The sequence below is a fragment of the Vigna umbellata genome, chromosome 3 (genome assembly GCF_029865625.1).
Source record: "Vigna umbellata cultivar VRB3 chromosome 3, Vumbellata_1.0, whole genome shotgun sequence".
Classification (NCBI taxonomy): Eukaryota; Viridiplantae; Streptophyta; class Magnoliopsida; order Fabales; family Fabaceae; genus Vigna; species Vigna umbellata.
Genome location: NC_142167.1, coordinates 33,480,930 through 33,503,892, shown reverse-complemented (window position 1 = coordinate 33,503,892; position 22,963 = coordinate 33,480,930). Strand labels below are relative to the sequence as shown.

The window sequence follows — 22,963 nt, the reverse complement described above, 5'->3', positions numbered from 1 at the left end:
AAAGTAAATACCGATTCATAGTTTGAATAACCAACCGCAATGTCTCGAATCTCAGCAACTTCAACCTTTTAATGCACAGCCCATCGGTCCCATTTGTACAAAGCAGGAGAAGTGCTATTGCTTTTTGACGCACCACTTTTGACCCACTTTATTGAATACAGACATGAATTCAATTACATCACAGTCAACATCAGAATTCTTGACAATGTCATTCAATTATAAACATCATTTATAATAAAAATATTGACTTCTAGATTACTTTAAAAGCCATTTATAGCATAATTCAGCCAACTAACCATGAAATAAAAACAGTGATAGTATACAAAATTTATGTGAAGGTTATTGAATTATGGACGTATCACTGTAAAATGGAAAATGCCAAAAAAAGATGCATGATCACATTGTCCACTAATCACTCGTTTTATCTCTGTCATGAGAGGCAGATCATAGCCGTAACCATCCAATATAAGCAAATTGGAACACCAAAGCTAAATTATCCATGCCGTGGAACATATCATCAAATCCATGGAGAGAATAAACTCGGCACCAACTCAACAAATCTAATGCTTAAAGAAGGAGCATCCATAGCAGAACAGAAGGAACCAACTGACTAATGACCTGGTAACACTTGAAAGCCATTCTCACAAAAAACATAGGCCTCTATAAAGCACTATTTCTAGCCTAAGATCATAACAACATAAAACCTGACACTCCTACTGAACAGCACTATTTCTACAACTAGATGCTGCTACATTGCTGGATGTAGTAGCAGCATTAACTCAGACCCATTTTGTACAATTCCTCAAAGACCACTTCTGTCAAGACCAAGACGCTCACTGCAAAAACTTGATGGCACAACTGATAGCTGCAGCCGACCGGTCCATTCCTCTCCCGGCTTCAAGCTCACCGGTTTCTCTATCACCGCCCCGTCAACACAAAGCATCTGTTTGTACTCTTCATCACCAAAATCTACCATGGATTTTGATTTCTTTTCCCATGGATTCCACACAGCTAAACACACCATAAAAGTTAAGATGAAAAGGACTGATTTTATATTTTCTACAACTCGAAACCTTATCTACGTTTGTATTTTGTTTGTGGAAAAAATTTGCTACTTAGAGCTTACCAACATCAGGGAGACCTTCCTTCCTTATAACAAATGTTCGCTTCTTCTCATGATCTAGCACTGCAATTATGTTTGGAGAGCTAAGATAAACTCGATCCGCCTGCCATGAAGGAAGTATGGATATTAAAAACATCTTCATTAGCCTTCATTGTGTCAAAACCAAAAGACTTTAGTAGTGGATACTGTGTGTGATTGACAAAACTGCAGCATAGGCCAGGAATATAGTGCTCTATTTATCTCAACCTGAAGTATTAGCTTAAATTGCAGCATGGAACTATAAATGTCTACATTTTGTTAACATCAATATAACCTAGAAGGGTTTACCTCAGATTCAAATGTTATTGCATCTTGTTCAGTAAATCGTTCTTTTTTGAAAAGGTTGTCTAGGTAGTCCAGTGTCTCCAGACCTTCAATCCTTATCTCACTATAAAAATTGTTAATGTGACGTTAATAATGATTGTCAATCTTAAAATAAAATTTCCTGTTCTAAAACAATCAAAAGAGAGGTAGTTCAAGTAAAAATATGTAAACAAGAATCTATATAGGTGGTAACAAGCATTGCAAACAGTAGTTTGCTTCAAATGCTTACAAATTCTATAGGCTGTGTAAGAACTTTGTACTTTCATTACGACTGATCACTTGTTTACATATTTCCCGATAACTGACATGAATAAAACTCATAATTCCAGTATTCGGAGAAGAATCCACCTAATATATAGAGTATCCATGCTAGTTTCAAATGATTAGAGTGTAAGTTGTTATTAGTTTCTAAAGAAGAGAAACAGTCCTCTAAGATCTGCTTGAATGTTAAAATCCCACAATTTAAAGCATTCAGCAAATGCAGAAACTACACGTTTCAGAACAAAAACCAAATATATTTGTCTACTATAAATATTGAACAAGGAAGTACCATTAGTGCTAATAAAACTCCCATCAAGTGTTCAGCAATCAATTTACTATGGAAAAGAAAAATGATGGTTGGACATCATCCCACACACTCAGAAAAGGGAATGCAGACCAAGTACAACAAAGAATTATCCATACCTAATGTCAGAAACCAATAAGTATGTGTGATCCGCGAATGAGAAACTAAATGGCTTGCCATTTATATTCCTGACTCTAGATATCAAAGTCAGGTCCCCATCTGCTGCAAGAGACACCCGAAGACGGAATTCAAAACTGGTACAATTATTAAACAATCGTTAGATTACTACTGCTTGAAATTTACTGCCAAACACAGGAAAAAGTAATATCGAGTGCATATATGCCAGATTCAAATTATCAAACACATGGAGAGTGGATATCCCTGTTATACTGTCACATCATGCTATTCATACCTGTGTGGCCAGCACTTCATATCTTCTTCAGATGATTTTAGCACCAGGTCAATGAAGGATTTCCCACTGGAGTCATTCCCAGGAAGAGGAGGAGGGTTTTCATCAATTGCCCACATTCTATTTCTTGCAAAACCATGCTGCTCCAGCGATCCACAGTTTCCAAACTGTGAAACAAATTCAGCTCAAGATATGTAAGTATGCATGTTACAAGTTATATAAAATGAACGTAAAAAGGAATAAGCTTGCCTGTGGAAAACACATGGGAATTCCTCCTCGAATTGCTTTTGGAGCCTTGAAAATTGCCTACAGATAATGGAAAAGGAAACAAAACAGTTAGTTATTACTACTTGCCTCTTTAAAAAGTATAATTGATTAAAGTTCTGTGTTCCTACAAAAGCATCAGTTAAGAAGTTGGTTTTGCCGTCAAAGTTTTTCATTATACCAGTATTCAACCCTAGTGGTTCCAAAGGACAAAAGCACTACAATGCACCATTCTTCCCTGTTTTTCTCTTGCATCGATGTGATTGATGGACAGCATAGAATACTATGATTCATCAAAATCCAAACTCTTCTTAAATTTATTGATTATTTGGGCAAATGCCCTTCACATGCCAGTTGCAATATAATGCAGATTATCCCAAAATGAAAATTTTCAGAAAGCAAGATTATGAAATATTGACATGTTTTCCTTATCAGCGCTGACAACTAACAAAATTCATATAATTTAAAATGTACAAATTGATTTTCAATCAAAATTGAAAGACATACCTTGCTGCTTGTGAATAGAAGTTCTTCCCCGTGCTCATTCCGCCATGAAGTGACCTGCGCTCCATGTAAGCTTACCTAATTTCGAGAAAAAACAGTTAATCTAAGTAATCGTAGTAATTAAATTACTCAAACTACAAATATCTTTACAGACCAAGTTATCCACATCAAGAATTCGCATTGGATGTCATAGTAAATTTTAAAATCATAACTTTACCAAATGTTAAAACCGACACCAATTTTGCAATGAACAATTTCTCACCAGTGCCGAAGAACCCCTTGGGGTCCGAAGCAGAACTTGATCAATTCCATTCCAGTCCTTTGTAATTTCAGTTGCTGCTCTATAGTCCCATACGGCTGCAGAATGCCCCATTCAAATTAATGCAGATCCTAAATTTCTTCAGCAAAATCCTATTAAGCTTCTCAAATTCGGAACATGCAAATGCCAGAGGATTGAAGGGGTCTCCACCTCACACCTATACCGTAACAAACACGTGAATTAGCCTCCTCGTCAGTTAAATCCAAAATCCCAACACCCAATTTCACTCAAAATTTCTTCTCACTGGTATGATTCAGATCTACGGAACAATAAACCTATTTAAACAAGAATCTGGAATGTGTGATAGAATTCCACGAAAACTCCAGAAAGCCAAGAGCAGAAACATTACACTGAACATTTAGCAATTGAATACCAATCTTCCTGGTACACATCCAAACATGTCCTTAAAACTTGTCAGATTCACAGCAGAAAAAGACAATTAAACACTGAAAAAACATAATAACTATCAGTAAATAAATAAATCACGCACGCATACATACATAATGTGAGAACCTGATAAATTAATACACACTAATTCATTCTCTGATCACTATTTTTAATGCACCGTGACACGTCAAAATGCACTCACACTTCCACTGCATGCGCCTGCCATGTGTCACGGTTTGAGCATTCTGAGAATGGTTAGTGGGAGACAAGTGGCGTGTGGAGGTTGGGGAGTTTATTCTGCAATGGGAAGAGAAAAATAATTCTGAAAAACTCTCCCTCTTCCTCCTGCATGCTTCATCTTCTTCTCAGAATTTCTGCTTCCAAATTCTCTACCCTCTCTCTAAATCGTTTTCATCTTTTCTCTAAGATAACTCACTATCAAACCTCTGATCTCATTTCAGACACCATAGAAACCTTCCCTGCACTGTGAACCTCATTCTGATCCGAACAGAATTGAGAACTGAACTGGTAAGTTCTCGTCTTTTCACCTTCGTCCATTTAGTTCCTGCAAACCAAAATTCTGGTTGCATGTATGAGTTAGAAGTCTGATCTGTTTACGGTTTTGGTGTGTTAGATTAAGTTGAAGTGGTTGAGTGAATTTCTGATAGAAAGCCGTGAGAGCACGAGAGAAACTCTAAGCCTTTGGAAGTGCACTGCTAGATCAGGTAAGGGAAGCTTATATGTTTAATTGATACTGTATGTTATATGTTCTGATTTGCATGTATGAAAAAATCTGAAGTTTTAGCTGTTATGGAAGTTTTCTGATATCTGATATGATTTCTGGTTTTTGGTTGATCTGTTATGAACAAACACTACTCGTATGTATTATATGATGTTGATTTTGATTTAATTGCATGATTGATCTGATTATGTGTGAATGGAGTATGGTTATTGTATAGTTGGAATGATTAAAATGTTGAAATCTGTATGATGATGATGTTTACAGTGAATTAAATCTGGAATGAAAATTATGAAGTTTATAAAATTGGAAATCTGGAAATTTCTGTTAAGATTGAAAAATCTGAAATTTCAAATCATCCCTTCTGATAAATGATGCTCGTCACTGTACGGTCTTAGACCGTTCGGTTTTCAGTAAAGTAACTTAGATTGGGATTCTTTCATTTGGAAGGAATTCTGCTCATGAACGAGCGTCCCAAAGTGAATGTCTGAGCGTTCGTCTAGCTCAGCAGTATTTAAATATTTAAAACTTTATGAATAAGTAACGCTCGGTCTTATACCGAAGTGTTCGTCCTAAATAGCGTTCGGCCTGCTGTTGAACGTTCGTCTTTGATAGCGTTCGTCCTTATGTCGAGCGTTCGTCCTTTATATTGTTCAGCCTTATGTCGAGCGATTCGTCATTCATAGCGTTCGGCCTTATGTCGAACGTCCGTTCTTAATAATGCGTTCGGTCTTGTCACGAGCGTCCATTCTAAATCTCGCTTGGTCTCATACCTCGCGTTCGTACTAATTGAATAATTATTTGATAAAATAGCGTTCGTTCTAAAGTATTAGACATTCATTCTCCGTACGTCCGTTAAATCTCTGGCCTTAGTTTTCATTATGCAACCATCTTCAAATATGATTCTAAGTATTCTTGACACTCCATTGTGTATTAAATCTGGTCCATATTTTTATCACAAATATTTTCTAAGCACCAGTACACTTCAAGTCGAGTCAGTTCATCTAACTGGCCAAATAGAAAATTCTGTTTGTTGTATATTTCCCTGAGTATCCAGTAACTTTATTTGGACGTTCGTCCTACTTCTTCAATGGATTGAGCGTTCGTTATTTTTGACTCCTGAACCTAATGATGTAAACGATGATGGAATATGATAAGTTAAAGTGTGAACACTATGAGAACTGAATTTATGATGTTGGATTTTTGGACGAGCGTTCCAGGGAGGAACGTCTCATATATATATATGTTGAAAGATTGAATTGGTAAAGTATGACTATGGTTAGCTAATGCTGGCTTGGTCCATCCTGATATTCCGTGATGCTCATCTTCACGTAGAAGGGAGTAGTCATGTGTGGGAATGGCAGGAGGTCTTTCGTATCCCTCACTTAGCAGGGGCGAAGGATTAACCTCGAGTGGCAGCTGTTGAGGGTATCCCAGTTACTACATCACTCGGGTGCAAGGACGCCTGTAGCTACACGGTTCATACAGTCCGGACGGTCTGTCTTATATATCTTTCTATTTTAAATTACATGAACAAGTTACTTGATGTGTGTGTGAATCGAATTACGAACTGTATGTGTGTTATATTAATTAAACAGTATAAGCTTACCCTTGCATTTCATTTGTGTTGTCTACTGTCCATGTATCTCCGTCTTGTCAAAATGCAATGATCATCCGTTGTGGATGTGAGCAGATGGTGATGCATCCCTTGAAGTCATGCTGGAAGAAGAAAATTTGGAGGATGCAAATCTGGTGGAAGTTGAAGTTAAAGCCGAGCCTTAGAGCGCTCCTTAGTTTAGTACTGTATATATATATTAGTTTATTTTGGAACGTTCGGTTGTCATTTTTGTAAAACCGTTCGTTATTAGTGCTCGTTATTTTTGAGCTGAAATTTGTACTCTGGAACCTTAAGTTGTTCTGTTTTATTTTCTCTGTAATGGAATACGCTCGTTAATTGTACATCAGCCGTTAGGCTTTGAACCTTGGTTTCCTGTTAATATTAAGACTGTTTACTGTTCACTGTTAATTGTAATTAATTCTGAATTATGGTATTACTATATTTTGGGATGTTACATTAGTGGTATCAGAGCAGTTTTGTTCTTCTAAGGACACTGTAGGGTTATGAGTGCACTGTGTTTTTGCTGTGTGCTTATTGCATGTTTAATGAGTTATTATTGTTTTAACTCTTGGACATAACTAATGCTCGTTTGTTTTTCTCTGCATCCAGAGAACAAATGGCACCTAGACTTCCTCCTCCTCCTCAACCGAATGAGTCCGATACGTCCAGCAACACTAGGTTGTTGGAAACCGTGGTTGAAAGACTACATCAACAGAATACCACGTTACTGGAGCAGAACGCTACCTTGATGCAGCAAAATCAAGCTGCTATGCAAGGTTTGGAGGCATCGCGTGTTAATTCTGAAAACACGCAAAGGCAATTGATGGAGATACTGGCTGCAACTAGAGGTGTGCCTGGAGCATCTTCTTCTAATGCTGCCCCGCCTGCAGCTGAATGGAGTTTGGAGAGTTTCCTCCAACATCATCCGGCTAAATTCAGTGGGAAATGCCTTCCTGATGAGGCGGACCAGTGGCTAAGGGATATGGAGAGGATCTTCAATGCTAAGAGGTGTCCGGATGAGAACCGTTTAGCGTACACTGAGTACTTGTTGACGGGAGAAGCAAGCCACTGGTGGGCTAGTGCTAGAGCCATTTTAACGGACACTCACCAGTAGATTACCTGGGAAGTGTTCAGAAACAAATTCTATGAAGAGTACTTTCCTGACAGTGTCCGTTTTGCAAAGGAGGTTGAATTTTTACAGCTGGTTCAGGGGGGAATGTCAGTTTCTGAATATACGAACAAGTTCAAACACTTGATTCGTTTCAATACGATGGCCGCCAGTGAGGAGTGGCAGTGCAGAAAATTTGAGAACGGTCTACGCAGTGATCTAAAGGTTGTAATTTCTAGTTTGTGTATCAGAACGTTCCCTGCTATGGTTGAGAGGGCCAAGGTGTTGGAGAAGAACTTGGCAGAGGCGGAACGACACAAGAAGCAACAACAAGTTAGTAGGGGACCAATTGTGTCCAGGGGAGGTTCTGTTCAAAGGAGACTACCTTACTCTCGTCCGAATCAATCAGCCAATAAGAGTGGTTCTCAAGCATTGATTCCTGTCGGCCAAACTGGACAAGGAAATGTAACTTGCTTTCAATGTGGGGGGCCGCATTATCGTTCGTCCTGCCCTCAACTAGTGGGAGGAAAATACTGCAACCGATGTGGACGAAATGGACACTTGGGGAACGAGTGTAACGTGAGTGGAAGAGCAGTGATGAGACCACCAAACGCTGGAAGAAATCAGCCCAGGGGGGGACGAGCACAAGCAGTAGGTCGTGTGTACGCTATCACTGGAGCGGAGGCAGCAAGCGCAGGTAATCTTATAACTGGTGAATGCTTGCTGTTTGGAATGCCTTGTCATGTACTGTTTGATTCTGGGGCGACGCACTCCTTCATCTCGAAGGCGTGTGTTGAAAAGCTGGGAATAGTGGAGAGGGATATGCAGTTTGACTTGGTGGTATCAACACCAGCGGCTGGAGAGATTAGGACATCTACCGTATGCATTAGATGTCCTATTGTGGTTGAGGGGCATAATTATAAGGTGAACTTAATCTGTTTACCTTTGAAGGACTTGGAAATAATTCTAGGAATGGATTGGTTGGCTACCAACCATATTATTATAGACTGTGGGAAGAAGGAGTTAGTTTTTCCAAGTGAAGAAGAGGAAGAACTGTCAATCACTGTTGGGCAGTTTAGGGAGGACATCATGGAGGGGGCAAGCTGTTTTCTTATCATGACGTATGAAAGCAGTGAGATGGAGCGTTCATCCAATGTTGATAACAGTGGAGAACGAACAGTAGTGGATGAATTTCCAGATGTTTTTCCGGATGAAGTACCTGGTCTACCTCCCATCCGTGAGGTAGAATTCACAATTGATTTGGTAACCACTGCTGCACCCATCTCGGTTCAACCTTACAGAATGGCACCAGCTGAGTTGGTGGAGCTTAAGAAGCAAATTGAAGAGTTAATGGATAAGAAGTTCATCAGGCCAAGTGCTTCACCATGGGGAGCGCCTGTATTGTTGGTCAAGAAGAAGGATGGCAGCTCACGGCTATGCATTGATTATAGACAACTTAATAAGCTGACCATCAAGAACAAGTATCCTCTTCCAAGGATTGATGACCTGCTGGACCAGTTGCATGGTGCGTGTGTATTTTCTAAAATTGATTTACGTTCGGGCTATCATCAAATTAGAGTGAAAGAAGAGGACATTCAGAAGACTGCATTTCGGTCTCGTTATGGCCATTATGAGTATGTGGTGATGCCCTTTGGAGTGACAAACGCACCTGCAATCTTCATGGACTATATGAACAGAATCTTCAGGCCGTACCTTGATAAGTTTGTTGTGGTGTTTATTGATGACATCCTCATTTATTCCAAGAGCTTTGAAGAACATGAAGACCACTTGAGGATTGTCTTGAGCGTATTGAGGGAGAAAGAGCTGTATGCCACGCGTTCAAAGTGTGAATTCTGGATGAAGGAGATCCAATTTTTGGGGCACGTTGTTTCTGCTGGTGGTATTGCAGTGGATCCAGCCAAGGTGAAGGCAGTGCTAGATTGGGAGAGTCCACGTTCTGTCACGGAAGTTAGAAGCTTTGTGGGACTTGCGGGCTACTATAGGCGGTTCATTGAGGGATTTTCTAAGATAGTAGCCCCTCTGACTTACCTTACCAGGAAGGACCAGCCGTTTGCTTGGACAGATAAATGTGAGGAGAGCTTCCAGGAATTGAAGAGGAAATTGACAAGCGCTCCTGTGTTGGTCATTCCAGATACAGCCAAACCTTTTGAAGTGTATTGTGATGCATCCTATCAAGGTTTGGGCTGTGTACTGATGCAGGAAAGAAGGGCAGTGGCATACGCTTCCAGGCAGTTAAAAATCCATGAGAAGAATTACCCCACACACGACTTGGAGCTAGCAGCAGTCGTGTTTGCATTAAAAATCTGGAGACATTATCTGTATGGTGCAACGTTTCAAGTGTTTAGTGATCACAAGAGTCTCAAGTACCTCTTTGATCAAAAGGAATTAAATATGAGGCAAAGGAGGTGGCTTGAATTCTTGAAGGATTATGAATTCGAACTGTTGTATCATCCTGGAAAAGCTAATGTGGTGGCTGATGCATTGAGTAGGAAAGCCGTAAGAGTTTCTGCAATGATGGTGAAGGAACTGAAATTGGTGGAGAGTTTTAGAGATCTAGGATTACAATTTGATTTAGGAGCGAACGTTATAAAGTGCTGTAATCTTAGAATTTCCAGTGATGTGTTTGACAGAATTTGGATGAAGCAACGTGAGGATGAAGAATTGGTGAAAATTTTTAGCGTGCTTGGTACAGATCAGGCCAAGGAGTTTAATGCTGGGACGGATGGTATGCTACGTTACCTTGGTAGGACGTGCGTTCCCAATGATGGCGAACTGAAACGGATCATCCTGGAGGAAGCACATCACAGCCGTCTTAGCATGCATCCTGGCATGACTAAGATGTATCAGGACCTTCGTTTGTCATTCTGGTGGCCTGGTATGAAGAGTGACATTGCACGTTTTGTGTCATCTTGTTTAACCTGTCAAAGAGCCAAGGCTGAACATCAAAGACCAGGAGGATTGCTGCAGCCGTTGGAGATTCCAGAATGGAAGTGGGATAGCATCTCCATGGATTTCGTGACTCATCTGCCACGTACAGTCCGAAACCATGATTCAATTTGGGTAATTGTGGATAGATTGACTAAGAGCGCCCATTTCCTGGCTGTTAATTTAAAGATGTCCATGACAAACTTGGCCAAATTGTACATTAGAGAGATTGTTAGACTGCATGGAGTTCCTTCGAGTATTATATCAGATCGGGACACGAGATTCACATCTCGTTTTTGGCAGTCACTGCAAGGAGAATTGGGAAGCAAACTGCAAATGAATTCTGCTTATCACCCTCAGACGGATGGCCAATCTGAGCGAACCATCCAGACTCTTGAAGACTTGTTGAGGACTTGCGTTATAGATCATATGGGAGTGTGGGATGAAGTTCTGCCGCTTGTTGAATTCACATACAATAACAGCTTTCAAGCAAGCATAGGAATGGCACCGTTTGAAGCTCTTTATGGAAGGAAGTGTAGAACTCCTTTGTGTTGGTTCCAAGAAGGCGAGAATGTGTTAACTGGACCTGACTTGATCCAGCAAACAACCGAGAAGGTGAAACTGATCCAGGAACGTTTGAAAACGTCTCAAAGCAGACAGAAATCTTATGCTGATAAGAGAAGAAGACCCTTAGAGTTCTCTGCTGGTGATCACGTTTTTCTGAGATTGAATCCAATCACTGGAGTGGGAAGAGTTCTTCGTCCAAAGAAGCTGTCACCAAAGTACGTAGGACCCTATCAGATTCTGAAGAAGATTGGATCAGTGGCTTATGAACTGGCTTTACCTCCTCAACTGTCCAACCTTCATCCAGTCTTTCACGTTTCACAACTCCGGAAGTATATAGCTGATCCATCACATGTACTGGAGTTAGAAGACATCCAAATTCGCCCAGACCGGACACTGGAGATGCAACCTGTTTGTGTGGAAGACAGCCGCACCAGACTCTACAAAGGCAAAGATGTTCATCTCGTGAAAGTGGTGTGGAATGCCAAGACGGGTGACTCAACATGGGAGGTGGAAGAGGCTGTGAAGAAATTGTATCCTCACCTATTCCCTGGTAAGCTTTAGAATTTTCGAGGACGAAAATTTTTGTAGTTAGGGGGAATGTGAGAACCTGATAAATTAATACACACTAATTCATTCTCTGATCACTATTTTTAATGCACCGTGACACGTCAAAATGCACTCACACTTCCACTGCATGCGCCTGCCATGTGTCACGGTTTGAGCATTCTGAGAATGGTTAGTGGGAGACAAGTGGCGTGTGGAGGTTGGGGAGTTTATTCTGCAATGGGAAGAGAAAAATAATTCTGAAAAACTCTCCCTCTTCCTCCTGCATGCTTCATCTTCTTCTCAGAATTTCTGCTTCCAAATTCTCTACGCTCTCTCTAAATCGTTTTCATCTTTTCTCTAAGATAACTCACTATCAAACCTCTGATCTCATTTCAGACACCATAGAAACCTTCCCTGCACTGTGAACCTCATTCTGATCCGAACAGAATTGAGAACTGAACTGGTAAGTTCTCGTCTTTTCACCTTCGTCCATTTAGTTCCTGCAAACCAAAATTCTGGTTGCATGTATGAGTTAGAAGTCTGATCTGTTTACGGTTTTGGTGTGTTAGATTAAGTTGAAGTGGTTGAGTGAATTTCTGATAGAAAGCCGTGAGAGCACGAGAGAAACTCTAAGCCTTTGGAAGTGCACTGCTAGATCAGGTAAGGGAAGCTTATATGTTTAATTGATACTGTATGTTATATGTTCTGATTTGCATGTATGAAAAAATCTGAAGTTTTAGCTGTTATGGAAGTTTTCTGATATCTGATATGATTTCTGGTTTTTGGTTGATCTGTTATGAACAAACACTACTCGTATGTATTATATGATGTTGATTTTGATTTAATTGCATGATTGATCTGATTATGTGTGAATGGAGTATGGTTATTGTATAGTTGGAATGATTAAAATGTTGAAATCTGTATGATGATGATGTTTACAGTGAATTAAATCTGGAATGAAAATTATGAAGTTTATAAAATTGGAAATCTGGAAATTTCTGTTAAGATTGAAAAATCTGAAATTTCAAATCATCCCTTCTGATAAATGATGCTCGTCACTGTACGGTCTTAGACCGTTCGGTTTTCAGTAAAGTAACTTAGATTGGGATTCTTTCATTTGGAAGGAATTCTGCTCATGAACGAGCGTCCCAAAGTGAATGTCTGAGCGTTCGTCTAGCTCAGCAGTATTTAAATATTTAAAACTTTATGAATAAGTAACGCTCGGTCTTATACCGAAGTGTTCGTCCTAAATAGCGTTCGGCCTGCTGTTGAACGTTCGTCTTTGATAGCGTTCGTCCTTATGTCGAGCGTTCGTCCTTTATATTGTTCAGCCTTATGTCGAGCGATTCGTCATTCATAGCGTTCGGCCTTATGTCGAACGTCCGTTCTTAATAATGCGTTCGGTCTTGTCACGAGCGTCCATTCTAAATCTCGCTTGGTCTCATACCTCGCGTTCGTACTAATTGAATAATTATTTGATAAAATAGCGTTCGTTCTAAAGTATTAGACATTCATTCTCCGTACGTCCGTTAAATCTCTGGCCTTAGTTTTCATTATGCAACCATCTTCAAATATGATTCTAAGTATTCTTGACACTCCATTGTGTATTAAATCTGGTCCATATTTTTATCACAAATATTTTCTAAGCACCAGTACACTTCAAGTCGAGTCAGTTCATCTAACTGGCCAAATAGAAAATTCTGTTTGTTGTATATTTCCCTGAGTATCCAGTAACTTTATTTGGACGTTCGTCCTACTTCTTCAATGGATTGAGCGTTCGTTATTTTTGACTCCTGAACCTAATGATGTAAACGATGATGGAATATGATAAGTTAAAGTGTGAACACTATGAGAACTGAATTTATGATGTTGGATTTTTGGACGAGCGTTCCAGGGAGGAACGTCTCATATATATATATGTTGAAAGATTGAATTGGTAAAGTATGACTATGGTTAGCTAATGCTGGCTTGGTCCATCCTGATATTCCGTGATGCTCATCTTCACGTAGAAGGGAGTAGTCATGTGTGGGAATGGCAGGAGGTCTTTCGTATCCCTCACTTAGCAGGGGCGAAGGATTAACCTCGAGTGGCAGCTGTTGAGGGTATCCCAGTTACTACATCACTCGGGTGCAAGGACGCCTGTAGCTACACGGTTCATACAGTCCGGACGGTCTGTCTTATATATCTTTCTATTTTAAATTACATGAACAAGTTACTTGATGTGTGTGTGAATCGAATTACGAACTGTATGTGTGTTATATTAATTAAACAGTATAAGCTTACCCTTGCATTTCATTTGTGTTGTCTACTGTCCATGTATCTCCGTCTTGTCAAAATGCAATGATCATCCGTTGTGGATGTGAGCAGATGGTGATGCATCCCTTGAAGTCATGCTGGAAGAAGAAAATTTGGAGGATGCAAATCTGGTGGAAGTTGAAGTTAAAGCCGAGCCTTAGAGCGCTCCTTAGTTTAGTACTGTATATATATATTAGTTTATTTTGGAACGTTCGGTTGTCATTTTTGTAAAACCGTTCGTTATTAGTGCTCGTTATTTTTGAGCTGAAATTTGTACTCTGGAACCTTAAGTTGTTCTGTTTTATTTTCTCTGTAATGGAATACGCTCGTTAATTGTACATCAGCCGTTAGGCTTTGAACCTTGGTTTCCTGTTAATATTAAGACTGTTTACTGTTCACTGTTAATTGTAATTAATTCTGAATTATGGTATTACTATATTTTGGGATGTTACACATATACATACACACACATACATATATTACAGCTGTAATAAAATTAAAATTTTCTTTAATATAAGCAGAATACAATAACCATAATTTCTTCAGGAAAATTCAAATTAAGGAAGAAAAACCAAACACTAATAAATCTCAAGAGAATACTGAATAATAAATCTCCCATTAACCAAACACTGGTAATAAGTTTACTTACTTCAACAATCCGGAATCAGGAATTCTAAGTCTAAACCGACACCAGGTCTTGGATGCAGAGAGAAGCAGCAGTAGGAGCCAGAATAATGCATGACCTCTGTGAAATGAGTTAAGAAAATTCACACATCCAATGACACGAGGCAGCACATGCTCATCAAGTACATAGATACATACATGACGAAGAAGAAGCGTTCAAAAAGTTGAAAGGTACCCTTTTCTTAGAAGTATGCATTCAAGACCATACTTGCAATTGAATCAAGAAAGTTCAGAACTTTCAACAACCCCAAGATTTGAAAAACCAAAAAAACTACAGCAAATGGTAGGTGGCAATGTTGTGTGAAGGCGAGATAAAACTTTTACAGAAGCTTAAGATAAGGAGCAAAAACCGGTCTTGTAAATTCTGTGTCTGTTGGCTACTGAAGAGATCTAGTTCTTGGACGTGGAGATACGAAAAGTAAATGTACACATGTACAAACCGTTAAAAAATTTAAACATTTTTTAATGACAATTAAACTACATTAATTTTGTGTACAAGATTTAAAACCAGAATAAAATATACACCATTCCAGTACAGGGTTGAAAGCTACTTTTTCTTTGGACTGTGGTGGACAGAATCAAGAGTCACATACACAACACACATGTCAGGCCTCGGAAATGACGTAGCTTGGTGGAGTCCAGGTGGCAGCTGCAGAACGAGCCACCTCGGCACGCACATGGGCAACAGCATATTCTGGCACCCACTAACGCACATGGAGGTGAGACGCAGTGGAGAACGTGCGTGCAGAGGTAGTGGGATACACGTGTCCGTGTGGGAGTGGACGTCCGTCCAGCGTGGATCAAGAAATCGGTGGTGGAAAACACGTGGCGACCGCTGAGTGGACGACCGTTCAGCATGGGCAGTCAGAAACCAGAGGTGCAGAACGTGCGCCTGCCAGCATGTAACGTGCGTCTGTCATGGGCTGTAAGTGGAATGCGTTGGCAGAGTGGAAAAGTGCGCTGGCGGAGTGGAAAGCAAATCTGAGATTTTTGAATTTATTCTCCACTTCCCCTTCACGCATCCCTTTCCTTCATTTCCGAAAACTCTTTCTCTCCTCCTTCTCTCTGCATTCTCTGTACCTTCTCTCTCTAAGAAGAAACCACCCAGTTCATCTACTCCAACCAGTATTCCAGCACCAGTGAAGGACGCTCGGCGTCAAGGATTTCCAGAGAGAACGTTCGGCTAGTGAAGCTGGTAAGTCTTTCCATTCGTCTTTGACGTTCGTTTCAATGCATGCGAACTCAATTCTGAGTTGTGCGTTCGTCTTTTCTTAAGAGCAGCGTAATTCTGAGTCTGGTGTTGGGGTTCGCTAGTATAGTGGATTAACGAGCGTTGGCTAGTGGAATTTGAGTGGAGAAGCGTCTGTGTGCGTTTGTGAACGTTCGTTCATTTCCAGGTAAGGGAAGCTTATTTGATTTAATTCATGTTGTGTGCTTCGTTTGAACGTTCGTTAATTACTGTATGAATATATTGCATGATGTGCTGTGATTTGAGTTGCATGAACGTTCGTTGTTTACTGAGTGAAAATGAATATGACTAAGTTTACGTATGTTGTATGTGTTGGAACAATCGGTACCGTTATAGAGTTGCGCAGCGGAATAAAATATTCGGAAAGCGTGTTACGGTCACAAATCAAGTTTTGATGGTTCGTTTTAGAAAAACAATTTTCTTAGAGAAAATTAATCAAACAGTTAACATGCGTAAAAGGTAAAGAGTATAGAGAGTAGAAAAATTGATACACTGGATTTTTATCCTGGTTCGAATCAAAAGATTCTACGTCCAGTCGTTAATCACTATAAATAGTGATTAACCTTTTTCACTAAAAATGGTTTCACAGATTACAACAAATAGTGAATAAAGCAGATAAATAAACCTTCCTTCGACGAACGAACAGGAAGAAGAACACTCTGCCAACTCGAAGAGAAACGCTCCGAATATCGACAAACGAAACGCGAGCTTCTCCTATTCACGAGACCAGGCAGAGCACCTTGCTAACTCGAAGAGAGCTTGCTCCGACTATCGACACACGACACACGAGCCTCTCCTGTTCACGAGACCAAGCAAGGGAACTTGAACTATAGCTTCTGAGAACTTCCTGTGACAAACAGTATTCTACAAGAGCTTCTGTTCAACAACGTTACCTTCTGATTTCTCCAAATCAAAATATATAGCCAAGTACACTGAATGCCAAAGGACAGCTCCCAACTGCCATGAATAATCGATTATTGTAAGTGATAATCGATTATTCAAGTCCGTTACAGGTTTTCAAAGATGTGATAATTGATTATATGAAGTGATAATCGATTATTCAAGTATGACTTGTGATAATCGATTATTGCTTAATGATAATCGATTATTGCAGGTTAAAAATACAAGTTTTACAAGGTTTACAAGAATTTCCTACTACATTTAATTTCTACAACTTGCTTTTAACTAATTCTAATATCTTCTTCAACTAAAACTTCTTGTAGCATCATCAAAACAAATTTCTTCAAGATTTACCAATACTCCTTATTGGTAACAATCTCCCCCTTTTTGATGATGATCAAAAATTCAATTTTAAAAGCAAGTTTGGCTTACCTGCAAAACATACAAGCTAACAAACAACAACAAGGTTAGCAATACCTGTAATAATTTATACTTCTCCCCTTGTATTATTCTTCTCCCCCTTTTTTATCAGAAGCAAAAAGATCAAATGTTAAAGGCTCCCCCTAAATATGATCTCCCCTTGTATTATTCTTCTCCACCTTTTTGATCAGAAGCAAAAAGATCAAATGTTAAAGGCTCCCCCTAAATATGATCTCCCCCTCAATTAATCAAAGGATGCATATAATCAAGAGATCATTTTATTTATGAAAATAAAGATTGCATTGGAAGAAGACACATAACAGACTGAATTATAACATAGATGAAATGGCAAGAAAACAACAAAACAGTCTAACAGAGAACCTATATCTAAAACTCAGGACTAGGAGATCTCTCGGGAGGTTGAATGTTGAGATGATGCTCGATGTTAGATAGGCGAACATCAAGATCAAGAAATTGATCAACCATGTACTCATCAACAGATCGTTGCCAATCATAAATCTCCTCAAAGTGAGTCTTTTGTGCAAGACTCATATCCTCCAATTGTTTAGATAACCTTGCAAAATGTTCTTCCATAGAAGTTGAGGAAGAAGAGGGTATGTTGGATGGTCCAGCATCAGATGGAGCAGCAGCACTTACTGGGTCAACCATATGAGTGTCAATGTCATCATCTTCATCTACATCAGGATGATCATCATCTTTGTGAATGAGGACTCTTCCTCTAGTAATGAATCCCATTTGACGAAAGGTTGTATCTCCAATTTCTGATCCCACAGCTTCAATATTTTGAACTAGTTCTCCTTCAATAGGTACACCTTTGAATTCTAAAATCCTAGAGATAAGAAGAGCATAGGGAAGTTGATATGAATGGGATTTCTTGGCTTTTACCATTGTGTCAGTAATGAGAGCAGGCCAGTCGATGTGTATGTGATTTAGAATCCCATACAATAGAAGTAAATCCTGCTCAGAGCATTGAGCATGGTTGGTTGCTCTAGGACATAAAATCCAGACAATCAAGTAGTGGATCATCCTTTCTTCAACTTTAAAACCTCCAACCAGTAATTGCCTTCTATTTGTTTGTCGTTCAGGATGACGTAGGAAGGATTGAAAAGTCATCATCCTGTTGAAATCTTCAAGTCCTAAGTGGACTTTGACAGCATCATCCCAGATGGGAAGTTGAGCAACATTGGTCCATATGTCATCATCTAAAATGATGCGTACTCCCTTGACCTTAGTAGATATTATCCCATCTCGACAGCGCAAGTTGAAGTAGAAGACTCTTATCAGATCAGGATAAATGCAGCCTTTTTGTTCTAACAGATGCGTTAACCCCTGCTCAGCAAAAGTGTTTGGAAATTGAAAGCCGTAGAAGCGGAAAAAGTCAAGACGAATAAACTTTACCGCCATGATCTTCCTTTCTTGCCAAGAATTAACAAAGTCTGCGTGTTTCCCTTGATCTGAAATCCATCCATCTATGTTTGCAAGACGTGGTTGAGAAGAAGAGGAGGCTCCAGCTGTTCTGCGACGATGCCTTCTTGAGTCAGCCATGGAGGAAGAATGGGAAAATGAGATTTTGAGAAGGTGAAGGGAAATGAAGAAGATGTGAGCTCTAGATTTGATTTCAGCAGTAATTGGGTGCAAAGGAGTGTCTAATAATCGATTATGGGGGGCTTTTTATAAGAAAAATGGACAAACTAGCCGTTTATGGTCGTTTATGGCCGTTATGGGATGCTCCAACGGCTCTATTTTTGAAACTGTCAGCGTGATAATCGATTATGGCTCGAGATAATCGATTATCAGTTCAATAATTACTGCCCAGAATTGCATGATAATCGATTATGCATAATGATAATCGATTATCTGCTCAAGATTTTCCAGAATTGAATTTGATGCATGAATAATCGATTATAACTTAGTGATAATCGATTATGAAGCGTTAAGTTTACGAAAAATACAAAAATTTGCATAGATTTTGATTCTAAGATATGTCTGACACTCCTAACTCTCTTCTAAGCTCAAAAAATCTATCTCCAGGTTTAACAAGAAAGCATTTCAGCTAGCACAATCAGTTCAAAAACTAATTTTGACAACACAAATTTCAACTTATCAAACACCAACTATGTTTCATGCACTCTCATATCCCAATTTGTTCAACTTCATATATTCAACTATGCATATCAAAACAACATATGCAAAAATTCAATCACAAGAGCTGATTTAGGTGCTATTTTTCAACATTTTTTAAACAAAATAATTTACATCAAAATTATGCAAATTTGATAAGTTCATTTTCTGCATCCAGGCTCTCAATGTATATTATCATAGCTCATTCGTTATGCATTTGAACTTAAAAACAAATCTCCACAGAACCAACTTTGAAATAGAAATGACAATTTAATTTTCACATATCTTAATCATCAAGAATTGCTAATGAAAATCTGTCAGTCAACTCATTTAAATGACTTTTTCATAGTTTTTGATGCTTGACAGAGATTACACCAAAGTAACTTCAAAGTACTCATGAAATTGAATACTAAGCCAGTTAAACACAAATTCAATAGATAAATATCAACAAAGCACTGAAATAACAATGCACATGGCTTTACATGACATGAATGAAATTCAACACATGAATATTTTAAATAAATGAATTCACTTGATCAAAATGTGTAACCAGACATGAACATACCACAGGATGAATGAAACAGCGATCAACATATCATTTTCTCAACCAGGCATGAATATAACAGTAACTAAATAATGGAAGATCAAGTAAATACAGGATGCAACATCACAGTTTAAACAACACTTAGCTCAATTACTTGGTGCTTGAATGAAGGCTTTTGGATACCACTTGATGGAGTTACATCCTGGTTTGTAGCATCACTTCAAAGAGCATAATACCATAGAGCTCTCTTATCCTTTTGAAAACTTAACCTGCAAAGTAAAAACAATAGATTTTTGGTCCCCATAATCTCATTTGGGTCCTTTGAGGTTAGAGACAATTTACTTTATAACAGGAATCCAAGCATATTTTCCATTTGGAACATCAAAATGTTTAATTTTACATTTGTTAGAAGTATGTCCCTTTTTCATACAATAAAAACAACAAACATCATGCACCTTGTTTTTCACAAAAGTCCCTTTCTCAACCCAAACTCTACGAGTTCTCTTAACTTTAGACTTTTTATGAAGATGCATGTTTCCACTTCTAGCATTGCTTCTCTCAAAGTTTGTTTTGGCATGTGACTTAGACTTAGTTGCCTTTGCAAGTAAATTCTCAAGAATGTCAATATCAAACATATGACTTTTACACGATAAACATTCAACAGGTTGTACAAGAACATCAGATTCAAATAACTTAGTTTCTAGATTACTAACTTTGTTTCTCAAAACAACTTCGTCATCTAGTACTTTTTCATACTTCAATTTCAATTCATTATGCTCTTTCTTTAACTTTTTATGAGCAACATCAAGTTTTTCAGATTCATTTAACAAATCAAGAAATGCCTTTTGTAAATCAAATTCATCACTTGACTCTAAGCTAGAATCACTTACTTGGCTTCCTGCATCTTCTGAGTCTGCCATTAAGCACAAATTAGCTTCTTCATCTGAATTGCTTGAACTTGAAGAACTAGAAGCATTGTCTTCCCAAGCTATGTAAGCTTTCTTCTTCTTTGAAAATTTTCTCTCCTTCTTTTCTTCACTTTTCCTATTATTAGGACAATCAATCTTCATATGTCCTCTTTCTCCACATCCATAACATTTAACGCTTGATGGAGATCCTTGATTTTCTTTCCTTTCTCCACGGTATTTGTCTTTTCCCTTTGCTTTCATAAATTTAGCAAACTTCTTAATCATAAGACTCATGTTTTCCTCATCGTTATCGGAATCATCATCCTCAATTCTCTTATAACTTTTTCCTTTTGAAATTTCAGATTTGAAGGCAAGTGTCTTTCTTTTGCCTTGATCCTCTTCTGTAGTTAATCTTTTCAGCTCAAGCTCATGCTCACGAAGCTTTCCAAAGAGAATCGCCGTTGACATTTGAGTGAGGTTTTGAGACTCCTAGATGGCAGTCACCTTTGGTTGCCAAGACCTGTCTAATGATTTCAAAATTTTCACATTCAATTCATCAGTGTCAAAAGTCTTACCTAAACCTGTTAGGTGGTTCACAATGTGAGTGAAACGCTTCTGGACATCAGAAATTGGTTCTCCAGGTTGCATTCTGAACATCTCATACTCCTGGATGAGTGTATTCTTCCTTGCATGTTTCACCTCGTCTGTACCCTCATGTGTGACTCTGAGGACCTCCCACATTTCCTGTGCTGTCTTACATACTGAAATTCTATAAAATTCATCAAGTACAACAGCAGATGAAATAATATTACGAGCCTTAATATCAAATTGGGCTCTTCTATTTTCCTCAGGAGTCCAGTTAAAGTATGGTTTTTCTACTTCTACACCATCAACAGTTCTTTTAGGAATATAGGGACCATTTAGTACAGCTTCCCAGATGCCTCTGTCAACAGACCCCATAAAAATTTCCATTCTGACTTTCCAGAATGCATAGTTATCACCAGTAAAGAGTGGTGGTCTGTTGATGGAAGCACCCTCGGCATATACTTGAGTTTGATGACCGGCCATTTTTGAAAAGATTTGAAAAAATATCAAAGCAAGCTCTGATACCAATTGTTGGAACAATCGGTACCGTTATAGAGTTGCGCAGCGGAATAAAATATTCGGAAAGCGTGTTATGGTCACAAATCAAGTTTTGATGGTTCGTTTTAGAAAAACAATTTTCTTAGAGAAAATTAATCAAACAGTTAACATGCATAAAAGGTAAAGAGTATAGAGAGTAGAAAAATTGATACACTGGATTTTTATCCTGGTTCGAATCAAAAGATTCTACGTCCAGTCGTTAATCACTATAAATAGTGATTAACCTTTTTCACTAAAAATGGTTTCACAGATTACAACAAATAGTGAATAAAGCAGATAAATAAACCTTCCTTCGATGAACGAACAGGAAGAAGAACACTCTGCCAACTCGAAGAGAAACGCTCCGAATATCGACAAACGAAACGCGAGCTTCTCCTATTCACGAGACCAGGCAGAGCACCTTGCTAACTCGAAGAGAGCTTGCTCCGACTATCGACACACGACACACGAGCCTCTCCTGTTCACGAGACCAAGCAAGGGAACTTGAACTATAGCTTCTGAGAACTTCCTCTGACAAACAATATTCTACAAGAGCTTCTGTTCAACAACGTTACCTTCTGATTTCTCCAAATCAAAATATATAGCCAAGTACACTGAATGCCAAAGGACAGCTCCCAACTGCCATGAATAATCGATTATTGTAAGTGATAATCGATTATTCAAGTCCGTTACAGGTTTTCAAAGATGTGATAATCGATTATATGAAGTGATAATCGATTATTCAAGTATGACTTGTGATAATCGATTATTGCTTAATGATAATCGATTATTGCAGGTTAAAAATACAAGTTTTACAAGGTTTACAAGAATTTCCTACTACATTTAATTTCTACAACTTGCTTTTAACTAATTCTAATATCTTCTTCAACTAAAACTTCTTGTAGCATCATCAAAACAAATTTCTTCAAGATTTACCAATACTCCTTATTGGTAACAGTATGAAATACATGAGATTTGGATGATATGAACTATATGAAGATTGTAAATTGTACCATGACATGAACGAATGGAATTTATGAAACTGTATGATGAGAAATGAACTGGAATGTAAATGAATTGAAAAAGAGTTTCCCCTTCATATTGAACGTTCGTATTGAACGGTCTTTGACCGTTCGGTCTCCCTTTTTAATAGTCAAGAATGGGATTCGTTCATTTGGAATGATCCCTGGACGAGGACGAGCGTCCTCATGTTCCACTGCCTTGTTGAGCGTTCGGTCAAA

General features: G+C 38.7%; 1 protein-coding gene and 1 pseudogene across 1 annotated transcript; both read right to left on the bottom strand.

Annotated features, from left to right (window-relative positions):
• Window positions 1-356: 356 nt before the first annotated feature.
• Window positions 357-3,942, bottom strand: LOC148202298 (putative glucose-6-phosphate 1-epimerase). The gene is made up of 8 exons (XM_088108373.1): window positions 3,491-3,942; window positions 3,232-3,306; window positions 2,710-2,766; window positions 2,464-2,627; window positions 2,171-2,305; window positions 1,451-1,550; window positions 1,127-1,226; window positions 357-1,011 (listed from the first exon to the last, which is right to left on the bottom strand). Exons 1-8 carry the CDS (start codon window positions 3,599-3,601, stop codon window positions 803-805), a joined length of 951 nt encoding a protein of 316 aa, XP_087964499.1. The 5' UTR covers window positions 3,602-3,942; the 3' UTR covers window positions 357-802.
• Window positions 3,943-14,984: 11,042 nt separating this feature from the next.
• On the bottom strand, window positions 14,985-21,668 carry LOC148202297 (uncharacterized; annotated as a pseudogene).
• Window positions 21,669-22,963: the final 1,295 nt, after the last annotated feature.

What these genes read in the sequence shown, in the direction of transcription:
- LOC148202298 (XM_088108373.1), bottom strand. Translation starts at nt 3,601, where the DNA reads ATGGGGCATTCTGCAGCCGTATGGGACTATAGAGCAGCAACTGAAATT. An exon ending in TTATTGGTTTCTGACATTAG is followed by an intron (nt 1,551 to 2,170) that starts GTATGGATAATT and finishes CAATTTTTATAG; the next exon opens with TGAGATAAGGATTGAAGGTC. An exon ending in GGAAGGTCTCCCTGATGTTG is followed by an intron (nt 1,012 to 1,126) that starts GTAAGCTCTAAG and finishes TGGTGTGTTTAG; the next exon opens with CTGTGTGGAATCCATGGGAA.